General features: G+C 37.1%; 1 protein-coding gene and 1 non-coding gene across 7 annotated transcripts in view; both read right to left on the minus strand.

The window, feature by feature from the left end:
• The window catches only part of MCTP2 (multiple C2 and transmembrane domain containing 2), a 233829-nt gene that overhangs the window by 23425 nt on the left and 188949 nt on the right, over window positions 1-21455 (minus strand). For 3 of the 6 annotated variants that reach the window (XM_047794405.1, XM_047794404.1, XM_047794410.1), the window contains 4 exons: window positions 18455-18577; window positions 15174-15215; window positions 8950-9003; window positions 56-165 (listed from right to left, as the gene is read on the minus strand). In XM_047794405.1, the coding sequence (XP_047650361.1) occupies window positions 56-165; window positions 8950-9003; window positions 15174-15215; window positions 18455-18577 (329 nt within the window). The remainder of the gene's footprint in view (window positions 1-55; window positions 166-8949; window positions 9004-15173; window positions 15216-18454; window positions 18578-21455) is intronic. The other 3 variants (XM_047794408.1, XM_047794407.1, XM_047794409.1) reach the window with 3 other exon arrangements.
• Window positions 3378-3514, minus strand: LOC125137066 (U4 spliceosomal RNA). The gene has a single exon (XR_007137371.1). It is a non-coding gene; the product is annotated as a U4 spliceosomal RNA (small nuclear RNA).

Raw genomic sequence — 21455 nt, forward strand, 5'->3', positions numbered from 1 at the left:
CTAGACCTTGCAGATGGCAGCCCCACTTTAAACACAACACAGATGTAGAACTTACTTTTTAATTCTTTCTCCAAAAGAAGCTACTTCCTCCAAGATGTTCTGGACGGTTGAAACAATATCCTGTACCATATAGATTCTTTCAATTAAGCCCTTTTTCTCAGATTCCTAAGAAATATAAAAGCAAGATGTAACTCAGTTACTTGATTTTTATTGTCCTGCTGTAGAAATTATTATACCATGTCATAACAACAGGCTTTGGATCAACAGAGTGACTCCAAGAGATAAATTTACATTTTTCACAACGGAAACATTTATTGACTCCCCAAGATCCCTGCCTACTCATTGAGAGGCGACCACCTGTAGTATGAAGCATCCATCAGGACCTCCGTATCATGAGCTGATGAATGGGAGCCCTACAGAAAAAAAGACTTTCATTTCCCTCTGGAGTTGCTCCTTCTGTCAGAGAACTCTTCAATCCCTTCCACTGGCTGACCCTAACTTCTCTGTTTCACAAGGTTAGCTTACTTACCCCTTCCTATTCAGAAAGGTTTCTGGAAGGTAACTATAGGACATGTTGGATATTCAGAGGATGTATATGGAATTTGGCTTTCTGCAAATATTATCCTTACTTTGTTTACAGACAACCTTAAATGTGTTCAACCTTGTTAGGTTGTTAATGCTTATAAGAATACTTTAGAAAGTACTCAAATACTGTAGAAAAGATGACCCCCTAAAGAGAGGTATTTTTTACATTATTTCTTGCATTCTGATATCATAGTCTACTTTCCTTATGAACTCTGTCGTAACTAGGTAGTGTCCTCTCAGCTGATGCCTAACTGCATCCTAATAGTGGCTACATCTAACAACATAATACCTACATCCTCAAAGAAGTCTAAGAAAACTTTTTTTTTTCCCCCATCCAAAATTTTACTTGGGTTAGAACCATATTAAATTATTGAGCAAAATCTTCTAAGTTTAAGAGACATTTCTATAAAAAACCATCTCTGCAGCAAGAGAAACAAATCGTCCTCACCCTGTATTCTGTTCCATCCAACTGGCCCCATAGATGGATGAAGGAAAACACACCACCCCATAGTGATTGGAGTGACTGGTGAAAAACTCAATATGGCAGAAATGTCAAAAAGCTCAGACCTCCCTTCTTGCCCCTGCTCTTGGCTGAGGTTAGAATAACCCATTGCTACCCCCTTTTTGATAAAGGTGGTGGGATGGTTTGAATAACTTCTTACCATCTGTTTTGTACTCCTTTATCCAACCTTTCTGCACAGAAGAAGCCGGACTCTTTGCTTCCTCTTACAAAGTCAATCTTCCAAGACTTTTTTTTTTTTTGCTCTAATTTTGAATTTATTTCCTTTACTCTCTTACTAATTCTTCAAGCAGTTTGATTAAAAATTGGATATGCTGCCAGAGCAACTTAATTCTTGCCCAGTAATCTACCAACATCTATCAACTGGCACAATGGTGAAAACCCATCTCTGCCACAGAAGTATTCATGTTTATAAAGGAGGACTTGAAAGCACTGGGGAATCTGACCCAAAGGGCAAAAGTGGCTTCCTCTCTTCGGCAGCACAGAGTTCAGGTCAAAACAATTTCTTGGAAAATGACTCAAACTTCCATGTGGCTCAATTTCAAAAAAATTTCCAATTTCAGTTGACTGATTTTCTTTTTTTCCCTGTGAAACACCCAAATGCCGAGGTTCTGATTGTAAATAAAATCTTGCATTAGTACACCAAAAATAATACATAATTCTCAGAATGTTCTTTTACTTTTTAATCAATTTGCTGTTTGTGTTCAAAATTTAAAGATAGGCTAAAGAATCCTATGTATCTAGAGTAACAGGATAATTTATTGACCATATCTATGCATTTTTAAGAGTGAAAGTGATCAGAACTACATAATATGTATCAACTGACAACTTGGTTTTTTATATAGGTGGACCTATAAAATGATTTATTTTTATAATAACTTTTAAAGTTAAAATATGTGTATATATTACATGAATGAGAACAAAAGAAATGTGTTCACACTAACTGGATTTTTAAAATGATACCTGAAGAATGATTATTCATGCTACATATTCATACATTTAATTGGTTTCCTAGTTATAACTGTTTATAGTCCCATGTCAAGATTACTTTTCAAAAATGTACTTTTTATCATCTTCTCATTTATAATATTTCATAAAATTGTTCTTAATTATCTTCAGATTTACACTTAATGGTCAGTAAATTGACACCTTTAATTAACTCTACTATAGATAATAATTTTAATTACAAAAATATTCTCTCTCCAGGCACTGAGGTACCTTGAAAACACACAACAAAAATGTGATACATGAAAAATATTCTCAATATTATTTTTTAAATATTAAAATCTGTATACATTTCGGGCCAAATAATTTCAAAGGCACTATATTTTGTATTCATTCATTTGAACATTCTCTGTCAAACTTTAAGATAAAACTTCAAATAAGCCTAGCTCAATAATTCTTTTGAATGTTTACAAAATTTATGCTGAAAAATAAACGGCTTTTCAATTTCCTTCTATTTCTGGGTAGAATATTTATCCTATTAATAATCAAAATATTTTTTTTATTCCATACATTGAGATAATCCAAAGTGCCACTTCAGAATTTAAACACTAAATCATGCATAGCACTTGACCTCACAGTTTGCTTTGAGCTAAACATCCTTTGCTTTTGTAAAGAAAAAAAATCAGTATCTTTTTTCACTGGCTGTTTTAAAGTCCACTTCCATTCGCTAAAGGTTTCCAGAGATGAAATTACTTAGTATTTTCTGTCATCAAAAGTTTTGATTAAAACTTTTTCAACTGATCCAACCAAAATGCAACCAACATTTAAAAGATGATTTTTTTTTCAATAAGAGTTCAATAGCTTTGGCAATATTTAAATTGACTGAGATTTCCTCAAAGGTTTCAAACATTCTTAAAATCAGAATGATGACATGCAGCAAAAAGAAAGTGCATACTGCCGTGCACTTTTATATCTGACATATCTTTGCCACAAAAACTTTGTTGCTCCTATCCCAACCCTGTATATATAAAATATTTGTAAATGTGGGCATTATGGCTTCTAATTCAATTGGTGGTGTTTGTATGCCATCATGGAGAATCAGGGACCAGGATCTACCACTCGTACATTTCTGCTTCAAAGATTCCTTCAATTTACATGAATGTCTTATGAGCCATGATGCTGTGCTTCAACAAAATTTGTGTTCATCTTGTCCCTACAAAATTAAATAACCCTCAATGCTAACTGTTTAAATTAAATTTACTATAGCATTCCCGATGCCAGAGATTTCACTGCTTGTAAAATGAACTTGCAAAAGTTTTATTTTGATTCCATATAGTGATTGAAAAAAAATCACAGCACTTTTAAGTCTTCACAGTGGGGTTTTAGGGATAGTATTTAATTAGCAATAATTGTGCTTCAGATAAACCTCATTGGCTATGTATGATACTGCCACTGTGCAAAGCTACAATTTCAGAATTAACTTATTTGATATTCTGTGTGAATCATTCCATGGCATGCGGCTAAGAGTAACATCATTCAGCTCTTCACAAGGGTTTTAATATGTTGACAACACTACTGGAGTCAACAGATTAACATCTACCTTGTCCTTTTTCATACATGCATAATGAAAGCTTGGAATGGAAGATAAGGTGGAAGAACATTCATTTGATCTAAATGAAAAGTCATGTTGTACAGAGAGACAGATGAACATACTTTTTGAGCTGTGTGTTGAAATCATGTTTCCAGAAATGGTCAGTAACTATTAACTAACTGCTGAAAGTCCTCTGGCAGGTTTGTGACTTAGGTTTACAAGTATCAGTGATACGATCACAGCCCCAGTAGTAGACAGGAAATGTGAACACTCATTAGTTAGTTTCTCAACAACTATCTTGAGAAGTGGATTAGCAATATTTGATTATTTATTAACTAGGTACTCTTTCTATTTATTATTATTTGCTCACAGAAAAAGCATCACCAAACAGTAAAAGAATGTAAGCAGAGACTTAATGGAAATAATCAGTGAAATAAAACATTATAAGAATGTGCAGACTACGTTTTATTTTCGTATCTATAGGACTGTTTAAATTCTTCACATATTTAATATATATCAACTATACAGTTTCTCATCACTAACAAATCTGAACTGGCTGCTTAGAGGTTTTATGCATCTCACCACCCTGGTAATAGCCTTGCCCCAACAGGCTGATACACCACAGGGCTGACTGGGGTCATCACAGGCTTCACCATCACTGCCCAAGATAAGAAGTTGAGAACGTATCTGAGAGCATTTTATCTTATCAGTGACCATCCAAAAGCTTTCTTTTGAAGCTAAGGTTTAGTTATTTAGCCCTTGGAAAGAATCAGGAAAATAGATGGGTCATCCCTGGTTGCTGGATTTAACCTGGTATCAGTGAGAACTCTTGTAACTGACATGCAACTCCTGGGCTACTAGTAAAGACCACAGCAGAGGCTGAAAGCACAAGCTGAAAGCCTTCATGACTTATTCCAGCTTATTTTATTGGAAATAGTAAATATAATACTTAGTTTTTTTAAATGTGGGAAAATTATAATAACAGTAAGTTATTGAAATGTTTGGGCAAATGGGCATGTGATGAATCTAAATCAGTTTTCCCTAAAATTCATTAGCACAGAAAGGGACCAATTCTGTCCAAAGTACTCTTCTGGGCGAGGGAGAAAGAAACATTGTTTTGTGTATGTTTCCACTCTCTCCTTAGGATCTCTGCACAAGGTATTTGCTATCGAAGATTCACCTGAGGACAGATACTTCAACTGCTGGTGGGAGATGTCATTTCTATTCTCTGAATGGCTTTAATTGCCTTTGGGCAATGAATCTGTGTGCTCAGCAAGGCATGGTAGCTTCTACACTATAAGAATGTATTTATAATTTCATAGCTTGAGTGCTTTATTAACACTGGAAGAACCTCCTATTCTGCTGTGCCCTGCGTGAACTGGTACCCCAACAGGTAAGACCAAGACTGCCCTACCTCAACCCAGGGTCCCAGTGCCAACAACTATAGTGGGTGAATCCTTGGTGCTGATACAGTGCACCTTTGATGGAGAAATGAATGGATACAGGGAAAGATCAGGGGAAATCAGATTAATAATAGTTATCAAAGGAAAACTGACATCAACCCAGGAAAAAAGTCCTTAGAGTTGAAGAGAAGAAGATTCCAGGCTTCCTAACTCCAGCAGAATGACCATGGTCCAACTCATGTTACTGGCCTTTGTGAAGCTTTTCTAGGGATGCCAGTTCACATGAACTCCTGTTTTGTTCTCTCGATTTGCATCACAGCTCTATCCTTTCCATCATTCGAGTATCAACCCTTCTTTTCACTCTCTGAACTGAAAAATGTATCTTTTATTTTATTTTTTGTCTTTTTAAGGCCACACACATGGCATACGGAGGTTCCCAGGCTAGGGGTCAAATTAGAGCTATAGCCATTGGCCTTTGCCACAACCACAGCAACGTGCGATCTGAGTTGCATCTGCGACCTACACCACAGCTCACAGAAACACTGAATCTTTAACCCACTGAGCAAGGCTAAGGATTGAACATGCGTCCTCATGGATGCTATTCATAATCACTTCTGCTGAGCCATGATGAGAACAACAAAATGTACCTTTTACTTTATTTTTTTTGTCTTTTTTTCTTGCTATTTCTTTGGGCCGCTCCTGCGGCATATGGAGGTTCCCAGGCTAGGGGTCGAATCGGAGCTGTAGCCCCTGGCCTACGCCAGAGCCACAGCAACGCAGGATCCGAGCCACATCTGCAACCTACACCACAGCTCACGGCAACGCCAGATCGTTAACCCACTGAGCAAGGGCAGGGACCGAACCAGCAACCTCATGGTTCCTAGTCAGATTCGTTAACCACTGCGCCACGACGGGAACTCCCAAAATGTACCTTTTAAAGCAAGGCACTATTGGTTTCATGGGTCTTTTCTCTAATTACATCCACCAATATCCCAATGGACATGTTACATCATCTTTGACATTAGCATTTCCCTTAACAGGAAGCCATGGTCCATAGAGGTTAAATGATGTGTCTATGCACACATTCGTCTATGTTTACATATATGTGGCAAAAAAAATCCAGTCCAGGATTACTAACTCCAGAGCAAGTGTTTGCTGCATTGCAAGAAGCTCTTATGTTTCCAGTAGACATTTTACAAGATAGGCATTCAGCTCACATTTATTCCTTTTGTCATTTGTTTCTTTGGGGTCTTTGTTCTTTCTCTACTGACTATATATAATACATGATTTTGAGACACCTTGTTCAGTTACATATTTCTACCTACCATTCATTTCCAGTATTATTTTGCACAATTTTCATGAAAATGTATGTTAAATTATGCCTTTTGAAAATATTTAGGGAAAATATTTCTTCCATTCTTATTCATCTTTTGACTTTTCTTGCTAAATACTTTAGGAAATTTTATGTATATTTTGCATTAAATATATACAATATTTTACATTATAATAAAATGTACCTATTCTTATTTAGGAGTTGGAGTAACCAGGGTTTACAACAACATATGAAAATTTAGGGAAAAATAAAAAAACTTAAGATGTACCAACTCAACAGGCCTGCATATTTTATTAATAACAGGCTATGGAGGGAGCTTCCCATTGTGGCTCAGTGGATTATGAACCCACCTAGTACCCATGAGGATGCGGGTTTGATCCCTGGCCTCGCTCAATGGGTTAAGGATTTGGCGCTGCGGTAAGCTGTGGTCTAGGTTACAGATGCCGCTCAGATCCTGAGGTGCTGTGGCTCTGGTATAGGCCTAAGGATCTCCATATGCTGCAGGTGGAGCCCTAAAAAGGAAAACAGACAAAAACAGGCTATCGAGTCAGAAGGAAGTGAGTTCAAAACTACTGGCTTTGTGATCATGCCAGGTTCCTAACAGTGTCTGAATCACAATTCTCCTGTCTAGAAAAGGGAGATCATAATTCCTATTCTGAATGAAGAGTTTGGAGAATTAAATATCATATGCAAAGCATTTGGTACACTCCAGGTGCTTCATACACAATAAGTCCTTTCCCTTCGAGAATGCAAGGAGACAAAAGAATGGATAACCTTCTGCCTAGTTTAAAGAATCCTGGGGTTCTTTTAAGTTTCAAAGGCAACGATCTTCCAGGACAAGCCTACTCATGTTGCCCTGCATTGCAGGAAAGATCATCTGGCAGTTCTATCTGCATCATGCTGGCTTTATTTACACGTTTCAGATTGAACCAGGGAATGTGGTGATAACACAGTTTAGCAAACACAGCATTTCATCTGCTGCTGCTACCAAATTGCCTAGGAAGAGTAACAGTGATTCATTCAGAAAGACGGAACTGTTATCACATGTGCTTATATTTTTCCTTAACATATGAGCCTTCTCATTTACAGAGGAAAATGTGTAATAAAGATAGTGATGGCCACTGGTGTGATTAAACCAATGGACAGGATAACTGTGGCTGAATACCTATTTTTAGATCGCTACATTTGAGAAAGAATGGATTTTTACTTCTCATTATAAACTTGAAAAAACAGAGGCCTAAGTAAATTGCACATGATTTAGGGTCCACTTTTTGAGCAAGTATGCATCACCGTATGACAGAAGAGATGAAAGCACAGATGTTTTCAGATCCAGAATTCAAATCTCAAAAGGTTCCTTTGTTTAGTTATACACCACAGAAAACAAGTCTAATAAAATAATGTAATTACTAGTAACTGTAAGAAAAATAATGACAAACTCCAACTCTGGAACCTAAAAATGCATATTATTATATAAAAATGAATGCAAGATTCTTATTTTTGTCATTGTCCATTTGTTTATAAAATGTCAAAAAAAAAAAAAAACAGAGTCTTTCGGCTAAGTTTTAGGGGCAGCTGAATTAACAAATAATGTGTGCTGTAATATGGTTGTTTTTTCTTTAAGAATAAAACCAAAAAATAAATAAATGAATAGATCAGGCAGTGGATTTTCCCTTCTTCAACTCCTTATTGGATTTTTCCATGTCTCTAAAGAGCATAGCACTGTAGGTGCAAAAAACTAGCTTTGAGCCTCTGGGACAGAATTAACACCATCAAAATGAATTTACAACTAGGAATTCATTATATAATCAGTATGTTACTTTAAATCTTTCCCACATGTTCTGATTTAGGAGCACTTCTCATTTCTCTTTTAATTACCGATGCAAAACCAAAGTGTCCTGAAAATTTACCACATCAGGAAATATCCGTTTGACATACTTAAAAATTGAATAGTATTTGTCACAGGATGCCCAGGCTTCCCAGAAGGGATCAAAGCACAACTTCTATCTCAAGAGCTTCCCACTAATGCTAACCATTCAGAGCAAAGATGTACAAATATAACTTTAGACTTTAAATGGGAATCTCTTTGGTCTGTTTCATCCCACTGAATATTAAAAGCCTGCAATTTGAAAACTTGAAGAATTATAAACATCAGAAATAGATTGAGTGGCATTTAGCATGAAAAAAAAAAAAACCTCTCAGCATCTGTCATAACAAAGCACAAGAAGTAATATTTCTAATACATGAGATTAAAAATTGTTCTTTGGGAATCTGGCCTAATGCACTGGGAACTGTCTCTAAAGCTTCTTCCCATGAGATATGTCATGTGTGCATGAAGACACACACACACACACACACACACACGCCTCACACAACTTCATGGTGCATGTTATTAAAATGGAGGGGATGGGGAGTGTGTACTCTTTCAGGAGAATATTTTCTTCTCAAGTAGCATTTTTACTTAGGGAAATAAGTATAAAACAGACCATACTTTGAATCAATACCATTTCTAAGTAGTTCTAAACTGCTCTATCTGTTCATTTCATAAAGTCTTTCCACATTGCCTAGTATTTACCAGCATGTGTCTTTGGCTTGCAGCAGGATTCTCATCTGGTATCATATGAGGGGGCTGAAAAAGTAAAAGGAATGAACAAGAGCAGCATGAGGAAGATGTTGATAAAACACAATTGAAAAAATGGGGACAGTTTGGGGAAAAAACTGTTTGGAATTTAGACCCTGGGAAAACTGATTTCATTAACAGTTTCTCTGGGGTTCTCATGGTGGCTCAGTGGGTTAAGATCCCGACATAGTGTCTGTGAGGATGTGACTTTGATCCCTGGCCTTGCTCAGTGGGTAAGGGTCTGGCATTGCCGCAAGCTGCGGTGTAGGTCACAGATGTGGCTCAGATCCAGTGGTGCTGTGGCTGTGGCAGAGGCCAACAGCTGCAGCTCTGATTCAACCCCTAACCTGGGCACTTCCATATGCCACAGGTGCGACACTTAAAAAAAAAAATTATCTGAGCCAACCGACAGATGCAATGCCATTACAAGGGAAACAGGACTAATGGTTTTCTAATAATTGTAACTACCATAGGTAAACACAGAATGAGTTACACTTGCTGAATGAGCTGTGTGTGTCCCTTAGTTTTCTTTGAGGTAGGGGAGTGAGGAGGGTGGAAGATTAAATATTTATCACCTAAGACTTGGCTCAGACATCACTTTTAGCAGTCCTGACTCACCCAGGCACTGCATCTCTAACACCCAACAAAGTGTACAAATTTTGATGAAAGTAGCAATTACACTGTGCTTTGATTATATACTTTGAGTACTGTGTTTATAGTTGTAATCTTTGTACCCATTGAGGCTCTGATAAAGAGAAAACACTCCATAAATGTTGTCAATAACGATGCTGAAAAAATGGACCAATAAATTAATTTTTCCTTCATAACAATGTAACATGGTCCAAAATAAAGAGGATTAAATTGGAAGAGCTGACTGAGTTTTGATACTATCTTCGCTGGAAAATCTCGGATGTGTCATATCACTTCTCCTAACCTGGCCCTGTTCATTTGATGGGGAAATAAGATAAACTTAATGGTATATTTTGAGTACTGAATGAGCCAAAGCATATAAAAAATCCTGCAAATTGTAAACAATCTACAAATATGAATAATTTTATAAATCAAATCCTTTAAATATTCCTTTCTTAAAATGGTCACATTTTAAATTATTTGATGTCATTTATTACTTATTTTTCTCTGGAAAAAAAAGTGGTGTTCCCCACTTTTCTATCAATTTTGTAACTTATCTATCAATTATCTTGCAAATTCATTGCATAATTGGGACTTATGGCAAACTACAATGAAACAGAGGGGATTTCATTAGGAGAGATAAGAGAACTGGCTACAATCCTCAGAAAAATAATGACTTGTGGATAACTGAGATACAATGTCCACTGTATTCTATATTGGCATAATGTACAACTTTTAGGCAATGCAAAGATAACTATTCAGGTGTAGGATAGTCTATAAAATCAGAGCCTCAGTTAGGGTACATTTGCTAATGAAAGGATATATAGCCCATCTAATTTATAGTCTGGTATACCATATTTCATAATATTTGGGAGTAACATACCAGGTATAATCCTTACAGTTGAAATGGCATAGGAAATCCACAAGTACTAGGGATATTAGTGGACTTGATGTAGTGGGGTGAATAATGTTTCAAAACATCAGATTAATTACACTTCTGGATTTCTTCTAAAGGTAATGAAGTCAAACATTTTTAAGAATGGAAGTCTGACTTTTTAAAAGGGAAATCTGAGCAAGTCGATGTGTCACAGAAAAGACTAGGAAAGAAGGAAGCCAGTTCTTTTCCATTCAAAACATGTATCAACTGATAATTAAGAATTGGCTGGAGTCCATTTTAATATTAAAGTCTTGGAAGTAGGAGGGTATGATAGAAATATTAGCAATTAAGTCACTTTACCACTAAAAATAATATTAATTCAAATTAAAAGCAGTTAAATCTGAACAATTTACTTTATTCTCCTGAAAATTATCCATAAACAGGTCCTGTACACTATGCCCTGTATATAGACTGTATATGCCCTGAACATATATGTATGTGTATGTGTTCAACCATTATGAACCTTTCGAAGATATTATCTGACTTTCCATTTTCTTTAAAACACCATGCTTTATCATCTTAAAATATGATAACATGATATGATAATATGAAATAATATAATAATGGCTTAGTAGTTAAAAAAAAATCACTGATCAAACTAATTTGCTGACATTGTTTTGGACATTCTTAAGAAGACACAAGGGAATCACAAGTAAAGCTACTCTCACTAATAAACTGTAAGGAGACTTCCTCCAGGAACGACAGTCTTCCCTGGTTGAGATACTACAGACCAACTTCTCTTTCTGGAACAATAAAACACAGGCAACAAGGCATGATGGCCCTAAAGAACCCATCCAAAGGACTATGCAGGTTAATTTACATGGACTCTTAAATACATATGCTGCAACTTAAGAAGGCTCTGCCTGGGTAGTAATGAAGAGACGAATCAATTTGGAGGATGAAAATCATTTTTGAAAACTAAGATTGCTTGTTCAAAATATACTTAAAATTTAATAACATCTTAATTTATGAAAAGAGAATATATATATATCATATTCATTTGCATCCTTTCATGATAAAATGTTCCACCATCAAGCAACAAAAATGGATTGGATGTTTCTTATTTTCTTAAAGGAAAACATCCATCTCTGTTTTTCACCCATAACTGTCATGAAAGGATGACCTCTCCCTGCAGCACTGTAAGGAAATTGTGAACTCATTGATAATCTTAAAAGAATGGATCATTCAGGTTCTCTTTTGGATAGCTGAGTTAAAAACAAACCAACCCACAATGCCAGCATCAAAATGCAGTTTCTTTATGACAGCAATAAGCAGTTGTTGTTGTTTTTTTTTATTACATGCCCTTATGATTCTTTCTTTCTGATGTTAATAGTAAATGCTGAAATAGTCTATATAAGTGATTGTTGGTCTGGAAAAAAGAAAGAAACTCTAATGCAAGTATTTAGACCTTCTGCAATGAAAACAAGATATTATTGCTTTGCATGACCTTTCCTAAATATGGGATACAGCATTTTACACAATAGTTTCTTGGTTCATGCTTCAATTACTGACCTTTACTGTGTAGAAAATTAATGCAATTTTCATTGTAATCCATCCGTACAAATAAGGTCCACATAGAGGAATTCCACGTATGGAATCTAATACAAATAGGAAATGTCAGCTGATTGCTGTTGGCTGAACTTAGCCATTATCTGTTTGTACTGGGGTCCCCAGCAAACTATTACTTATAACAAAGCAATCTGTTGCATGAGGCCATCAGATAAGAAAGAACAATTTCCTTTCTTCAAAGTTGAGTTTGAACAGTTAGTTCCCTAAAAGCCAAAAAACTAGTTACCTGAATGTTCTACATTATAACTGAAAGCCCACAAAAGGAAGGCAAGCAACATTGTGGAGTCCAATCTGGTTTCTAAAAACACGGGTCATTCTCATGGACTTTTAACAATGTGAAGAAGCAAGAGGCTAGAGTGATGTCATTTTACAACAATCCCCATTCCAGACAATAAAAGTATGACAGACCCCAGATCGTGTCCTGGTCTGTGCATCGGAGACAGGCAGAATATGGGAATGCGTCCATCTCCTGAGGAAGTTGTGCCAAGGGCCCCCAGCCTGCTTTCATCTTCCACAGTTGTCCGTGATGGTATTTGGGGGGAAGGGGTGCTGGCAATTAAGGAGTGTCACTTTCAAGATGGATAGTTTGGGTAAAAAGGAGTTCCTCTCTTCTTCTCGTTTGGAAGGAAACGGCTGTGTGTTTATAATTTGTAAACAGTTCATCTCTCACTGGGTGTGTTACAATTCCCAGGAGCCCGTCTGTCATGTCTAACACACAACAGAAGCCAGAAGGGCGCTGTGGGGAAGCCCTTTGATTCAGCACACTGTGGAGGGGAGTGGCCCGGCCTGTGAGCTTGAGAACACATCCCAGTCATGGAGCCTGCTATATATGGAAAAGAAATGATGAAGTGTGCTGTATAGGTGGATGTATGCTCCAGATGCTGTCAAGCTGCAAATCTCTCTAGTTCTTAGGGAGGTGGGCATGAAGAAGTGCGGACAGAGGCTGCAAAGTTGCCAGTCTCCCCTAACAACAGAAGGGTTGGGTTCAGCCGAAGACGCAAAAACAGAAGCCAAATTCATTTCAGTTATTCCTCTAGAGTGTGTCATAAAAATATAAAAGGAATTATGATGGATCATGATGGAAGATAATGTGAAAAAAAGAATGTGACTGGGTCACTGCTGTACAGTAGAACAGTGACAGAACACTGTAAACCAATTATAATGGAAAAAATAAATCATTTAAAAATAAAAAAAGGCAAAGAGAATATGCATAAAATGGAGGAAGCAAAGTAACCATAGCCGTGGTGTGGCTATTAAAGGCCCTATAAATATACTACGATCAAAGTGTCTCAAGAATGGAACTGCCATGGAGGACACATGGAGAACCTTAGCGCCAACATCCTTAGTGTGGGGCAGGCTGATGCACCTGCGATGCGGAGGGCCATGCTTGGATGCATACAGTAGCTCCCAGGCTCATCTGTGTTGATGATGTGGCTCCTACTTAGTTATCCTGGACCAGCAAGGCTTGAAGCACCACCCGAACGGATCTACTTCCATACTTGCCAGGCCCCCAGGCAGCCCTTGAGGCACCACAATGAAGGTTAGACCATGACAACCCCTGGTCTAAATGTTCATGGCTGGATTTGTTGCCTGCCAGTTTACTAAACACCTTTTTTGCACTCTTTGCCTTCTTGCTGGATTTCTCCTTTGTCACATAGGACAAAAATCCAGAGTCACAATTATCTCTAAAGGGTGGAAGGCATCCTCTTTCACAGGTGACTCATTTAAACAGACTTGGACCTTGGAATTCCCTGGCGTCCTAGTGGGTTAAGGATCCAACACTGTTACCACTGTGGATCTGGTCACTGCTGTGGCACAGGTTCCATCCCTGGTCTAGGAATTCCTACATGCCACAGGCACAGCAAAAACAAAAACTGAAAGCAAAAACCAAAACCCAACGCCCCCCCCCCCCCCCACCCAAGCCTAGACTTGGACAAACAGAAAGAAATCTTCCTCAATTCCAAACCTGGGTTAAGAAAATGGATAATTTTGCCTAGTGTAGGTTTAAAATAATTTCATCAATCCCTGTTTTGATCTGGTAAAACATACCATCATGCATGTTGGCTTAGCTCTGACTACTTTTAACGTTCAAGGAGTTACATTGCTCAGAAGCCACTCGCATCAATTCATCAAGAAGAAAGTTGCGTCATGTGGCCTTCGTTCTAAAAAGGGTCGATTCTTTTTGAAAATATTAGACTTTATTATTTTGCTATTAATAATCATTTCAGCACAACAAACATGATTTAGTTTGTAAGCTGCCCAACTTGCTTCAAATGGGCAAAGCCATCTGGCTCTCTCAATTAATTTTAAGGCTGTCTGTGTCATGGAGCTAGTGTTTTTGAATTTATTTCTATTTCCTGGACAGCTGAGATTGGATACTTAACTCTTAAGTTTCTCCTCTTTGCCCTTTTCCTCTCCCGCCAGCCTTCTACACACTCTCACCACGAGCCCCATAGACCCACAGTTCTAGAGGATGGGGAAGCTGTGAAGCTAGTAGGGTCTTATTTGCCGTTTCACTTTTTTCATTTTCCTCCAGAAGGTTTGTCTGAAAGCGTAATGACAACAAAAGCAACAGATTTGAGAGACTCTCCCAGGAGAAGAAAAAGGACAGATGTACACAGACATAGAGTTGAAAACGTTGCCAGCAACAGCTGGGCAAGTGACAGGTTCTGAAGCGGGTGACCACCCCGCAGAGTGCAGACAGGAGCCGAAAGGAGCGGCAATTGCACTTGATTTACTTTTGACTTCCTGGGCTACCTTTCACCTACCTTTCATCCACAGAGGGGGAGGCTAATCTTTGCCTCAAATGACAAGCCTCCTAGGCAGACGCTTTTATAACATTTCGGTAATTCCTTCTATCTCACCCCTTTACATGCTCATTTTAAAAAATCTTAAAAAATGGATATCTTTTATAAATTACAAAAATATCACTATACTGGTCACTCGATAGAGTTAAAAAAAAAAATGGAGTTGGACTCAGCCCATAAGAACTCCATGTGCTCAAAACATTCATCCTGATGTGTCCTTTCTCGAGTAGACCCACCTTGTCATCGTCATCTTCCTCCTCATCTACGTCTGTGCTCTCCTGCAAGGAAAACCAAATCTGTGAATAAAACATCAACCAAAATTACCACATACCAATGAAATGCACACCCATGCTTAAACTTTTCCTACCTAACTGGACCACCAGCATTTAAAAAATACATTATAACCTCTTAAAAAAAGGACACTTTAAGGTGAAGGGACTCTGGCAAGATTATAAACAATATGCATAATCTACATAAAACTGTTAACTATAAATAAAGCTATTATGCGAGTGCCCTTTGAAGCCATCCAGCTCTAAAAATGCTTTGCCGAGTTGTACTTTCTGTAAACAGTTTTGTTCTTTTTCTGACAAATGAACCAGCTGCTATGTTAAGGCTGAGAACATCATACTCCGTTTGTGCTGGGCTCATTGTTATAATGACTGCTCTCTTTTCCTTTGGGGCCATTACCGAAACATTAGACAGTAGAAAATGCATTAGTCTGAATGTAATCAATCTCAAGAATAAGTTACAGGTTTCTACACGGTATTGTTGTTTTCCTTGGGCTTCGGGTTGGTGGGGGGCTGGTGAGGGAAGGAAACTCAAGACTCAGATCTGCATGAAAAGGTGCCCGGCTTTATAGTTCAGGGGCTGCAGCACCAGCTGTGCTGCAAATAGAACTGTTCAGATTAGTTTAGAAATCAGGGTTATTTAATAGGTAAGTTTTAATCGTATCGTAGCCACATTTAAAAGCTACCACGTGTTGGTACACTATCAAATGATTTGGTAGCTCTGAAAGAAAACTGGGTATCAGAAAACCAGGGTCTATTTTCAGCTTAAATACTTACCTTTTTGCTTAAACTTGCAGACATTAGGCATGATAACTAATTTTATGTCATTGTTCCAACAGAAAAAAGAATGGTCAATACCATGCTTGTATAAGGGAGTAACTCTAAAGTATCCAGAGTGTACTCTACTATCCTCCATAAACCACTGACCACTTTCTCCAGGGCTGGTAAGACATCACTGCAAACTAGCAGTTGGTGGGGGCACTTGTGCTGTTGGAGAAGTAACCTATTCAATGTTGGCAACAAGCATGCTTCACGAAAGCAAATGGATAAAAATCGATACAATGAAAAAATGTTCTGAGAGGGGAAAAAACACTGTAATTAGGAGTTAGAATTCTTCATCTTAAGACAAAGGCTTTTGCTGGAGATATTTATTCCAGGACAGTTTTGCTGTGTGACTTTGGGCAAATCACTTGGATACTCTGAACCTTAGTTTCATCAAGAATGAAATGAAAATATTAGTTCTTCATTCCTTTGTTGTTATGTTAACAAAATTAAATTAGGTAATAAATTTGAAAATATTTAGTAAATTAAAAAGGTTTAACACATTTATATGCATGTATGCACAAGGAGACCTATGTACCCATATATACATACAAACATTTATGTATGTATATACACACACACAAAAAAAACCTGCCTACAAATACATATGACATATACACATATGCATATATATACCTATACATATACACATGTACAACATATATGCACACTATAAACATACACATCACATATGCAGCTGGAAAAATAAAATCGGATTTAAATTACAAAAATGTTACTTGACAGCACATTTATAAGAGATATTTCTCTGTAAAAATTTCCTTAATGTGTACCTCTGTAAAACTTAGTCCTTAAATGAACCTGTACATTAAAGCTATTTATTTGTTAGTTGGTTCCAGCATCTTCAAGTCCCTCATTACTGATATATGCACATGTTTATCGAACTACACAATGAGAAACCAAAAAGAATAAAATTTTCAATTTGTCTGAGGTTTTACTCCCTCCCATAGCACTCATTTCTTCCCTCCACCCATCCCAAATGAAAACAGAAACATTCCTTAAATATCTATTATTCCAGAGAATTTTTTTTTTAATAATGAGAACATTATAAGAAAAAATAGGTGAAGATGTTCAGCTTTTGAGTCTTGGAAAATCCTACATGGAGGTGATCTTTCTAGAAAGGATGTTAGCAAGTCTCAAGACCTTTTTTTTTTTCTTTTTCTTTTTATAGCTGCACCCACAGCATATAGAAGTTCCCAGGCTAGGGGTTGAATTGGAGCTATAGCTGCCAGCCTACACCACAGCCACAGCAATGCTGGATCTGAGCCACATCTGAGACCTGTGCTGTAGCGTGTAGCAACACCAGATCCTTAACCCATTGAGCAAGGTTAGAGATCAAACCTGCATCCTTACAGAGAATACATCAGTTTCCCAATCCACTGAGCCACAATGGGAACGTCCAGGACTTTTGATTTTTTGTTTTAAAAATCTGGTTCTTGAATTTGGAATGCCAAGATTATACCTAAAGCAAGTCTATAAATACAATTACTGAGGGATGGGGGAAGGAGAATTAGAGAAACAGTAAGAACAGTAAATGCTGGGGAGTTTCTTTGAGAAGAGGCTTTGCTCATGCTTCCTTTAACATTACTGAACATTTGAGAACTCCAAGAAAAACTTGGGCACTCAAGAAAGAAGGACCCATGCTCATTTAATCTCTGATTTTCCTGGGAGTTGGAAAGCCTCTGAGAATCCCCTGGGACTTCAGACTACAGGACAAAATCACACAGGATAACTATGGGGAGAGGCCTGGAGACAGCCTCCTAGATGTTGTGTGTACCCTGCAGGGTTTCGGGGAGCCACCAAAGCCTTTTCTCTAGCGGCTGAGAATCTTATTCCCAGGAACCTTAAGGAGAACCAGATGGACATACTGAAGTGTGCTGCTACATGGACATGGTGACCAAGAACCAGATGGCCCCTCATGCTAAGAATGTAGCCCAAGACTTAGGAACACAAGATGGCCTAGAAGGAAGATTCCAGATTACATGCGATAAATATCTTCCCTGTAACACAGGCACATGTACAGTGTTGAACTTCAAAAAAATTTTTTTTTTGTCTTTTCTAGAGGTTCCCAGGCTAGGGGTCTAATTGGAGCTGTAGCCACCGGCCTACACCAGAGCCAGAGCGATGTGGGATCCAAGCCACGTCTGCGACCTACACCACAGCTCATGGCAATGCTGGATCCTTGACCCACTGAGCTAGGCCAGGGATCGAATCCTCAACCTCATGGTTCCTAGTCGGATTCGTTAACCACTGAGCCACAATGGGAACTCCTGAACTTCACATTTTAAATGCAGTGGACTTGGGTCCTGATTTGGTGATGACTGTTTATGGTTCATGCATTTTTTTTTTTCTCTCTAGTTAAATGTCAGAAATTTGGAATCTTTGCTCACCTGGCTTTCCTGGATGCTGCCAACCTTCCCTTTCGTGGGTCTGATGAAATTGTAGACAAAGAGCAGCAATAATGCCAGTGGGATCATGTACAGTTCAAAATTCCAGACAGTGACTAAAAACACCTGATTGGAAGACAAAGACCAAATGACTGCTTAAAAAAACAGTGTGGGAGCAGCCTTCAATTCCTACTCATTGACTTAGGGGATTAAACTCAGGACTCTCTCTCTATAGCTCCAAGTAGGTTAAAACACCTATACACACACACACACACACACACGAATGATAATTAACAATGTTTTAGAACTAGTAGTAAAATGAGGCAAAGAGAGCAATGAGTTGGCCAACTGCACTCTGGAATAGAGTCCCCTGTCTGGAAACCTTGTTACCCTATCAATCAAATTCAGTTGTTTGCTCCTGGATTTAATGTACCAGAATTTATGTAAAAATAGTATGAAAAATTCAAAGGTCATGGAGAAGATGGTCATAGGCCAAATTTTACCAAGAGTGAGGTTTACCTAAACTACAGAGAATGATTACTTTTTCAATTGGCTGCCAATGTTCCAAACTTCAAATATTTTGTATAAAAACCTTGGTTTTCTGAAGTCTCTTTAAAAATCTTAAAATCTTCCAATTTGTGAGGCTAGATGACCACAATAAGATGATGATCAGTGTGAATCCCTGACATCTGAGGAGACCTAAGGTTTATATTAGAAATAACATAAATGGTATCGAAATGTTGAGATCATTCTGGAATTTTTTTTATTCAACACTGTGTTTTATAGATCTATAGACGGTGTAGGTACAATTCAAGAATATTCATTTTACCTGATATATGGTACCTATTCCATTGAATATTCTATAATTTTTCCATTATACTCTCTTATCAATGAAAACTTAGACTGAAACAGTATTTTTGCTTTTTAATATAGTCAATCGTATTAATCTTCAGCTTTAGGATTTTTACTTTGAATGTTCAAATTCTATACTGAGATGATAAAGCATTTCCTTGAGTTTTCTTCCAAAAGATAACTGTGTGTTTGTGTGTATGCGTGTGTGTGTGTGTGTGTGTGTGTGCATGCGCACGTGTGTGTAGGGGGTCCATCCTTTGCTCCCCGATTCTATATGTTACTTATATTTTCTTTTGCTGCTAAATCTCTACACATTTTTAATGAATCAGTGTAGAATTTTTAAAATACTTTCTGAATCAATGCAAATTATGTTGTCCTCCAGTCTATTAATTTATCAACTTAATTTATTATATGATATCTTGTCTTATAATTTTCCTTCTAACAGTTTCTTTTTAACTTTTTCTTTTTGTTTTATTATGACTAAAATAGAGAAAAGTAGAGAAAATAGTACAGCAACTTCTCTACTATGTAAAACTAGTGATTTTCCTCACTGTTACCTATTTACCCTTTTCCTATTCTTAAAGTTTTTTTTAGGATTAGAGGTTTTAACTGTATTCTAAAGGTCTACTGTTTCTTTCTGTTTATCTATTGCAAAAGTGGGATTTTACTATTCTTTTAAGTTGCTAAATGTAACTTCAAGTAAAAAGAGGCTGACATATAACGATCAATAAAAAATAGGAAACAACATATTTTTAATTTATTTTCTTCATAATCAACTATTTATAAAATGTTTTCAACAAAATTGCTTGTACATCAACCAACATTAGAGGAATGGCTTAGTTAGACAAACACCTCATCTTCCATATTTGCCTCTACCAAGTCTGGGTAACTAATCCCAGAAAGTGTTTTACCAAAAAAGAAAGAAAAAAAAAGGAAAGAAAGAAAAAAAATGAGCTACCGTTAAATATCACATTCAAAGGACTTGAAACTCTTTTAGAGAGACTAGTACCTTTAGAAACATTTAAAAAACCAATACATAATTCTTACCTCTGTAATACAGGATTTATTTCCTAATAACATCTTCTAGCAAAAACAAATAGAAACACTTCCCAGGGCAGAGGGGGAATCAATTATCTAAGAGTCTAAAATAAAGTTAGTAAATTTATATGGGAGTTGAAAACTTAGGAAAAGAATTCAGATCTTGGGGTCACCAGGGTCACGTTAATGTTTTTTGCACCTTTGGTTCAAGAGCAGCTGCAGTCATAGTGGTGGTACCAACTGGTTAAAACTCAACAGGAAAATATGCCATCTTTCTGAAGGAAGGATACAGGCAAAGAAGTCAGTAACAATCAGAGCCACAAGAGAATGTAGAAGTACACTGGAAGGGGAGAGTAAGCAAGGGAAAACCCCAAATTCTGAATGTGAACTCTGCTAAAGCCTCTACAATACACATGGGGCAGGCTCACAGCAGTCTGTATTGGGATCAAAGCTGCCATCCAGAGCAGGTACGACTGAATGTGCAGTCAGATACTAATAGAATTTGATGCTTTCTTAAAAAAATAAAATCAACCTTATCAATGTAGGATAATTTAGTATTTTCACCACATAATGCTCCAAAATCTAAAATACAATTCAAAATAGTAAATATAAGCAGAAAATATGAAAAAGAATTAAAAGGAAAATTAACTAAAAAATATAACATGAAAAAATTTTAAAAAGTCAGTGGATATGCTAAGCAGTAGAATTAAAATGAAAATGTTGGGGAACATAAAGATATATCAAAATAAATCACCTAGTCTGAAAGAGAGAAAAAAGTTTGGAAAAAAAGCTGAATGGACTGCCTGTGACCTACGGAATAATTTCAAAAGTTCTAACATAAGTATTTGGACTCCCAGAAAAAAAAAAGAGGAAAGTTTAAAAAATACATAAATAATTAATGGCTGAACACTTCCTATAGAATCCCAATAAATTTACAGAAAAAAAAAAGGATTAAGCATATATATCATAATCACTGTTCTGAAAAACAAAATAATAAGGCAATTTTGGAAGCAACTGAAGAAAAATGACACATTATGTACATGAATGTATCTGTTTGAATGGCCATGGATCTCTCACCAGAAAGAATGGAGGCAAGGGGACAGTACATAGCAAA

This window comes from Phacochoerus africanus, chromosome 9, assembly GCF_016906955.1.
Source record: "Phacochoerus africanus isolate WHEZ1 chromosome 9, ROS_Pafr_v1, whole genome shotgun sequence".
NCBI classification, from domain to species: Eukaryota; Metazoa; Chordata; class Mammalia; order Artiodactyla; family Suidae; genus Phacochoerus; species Phacochoerus africanus.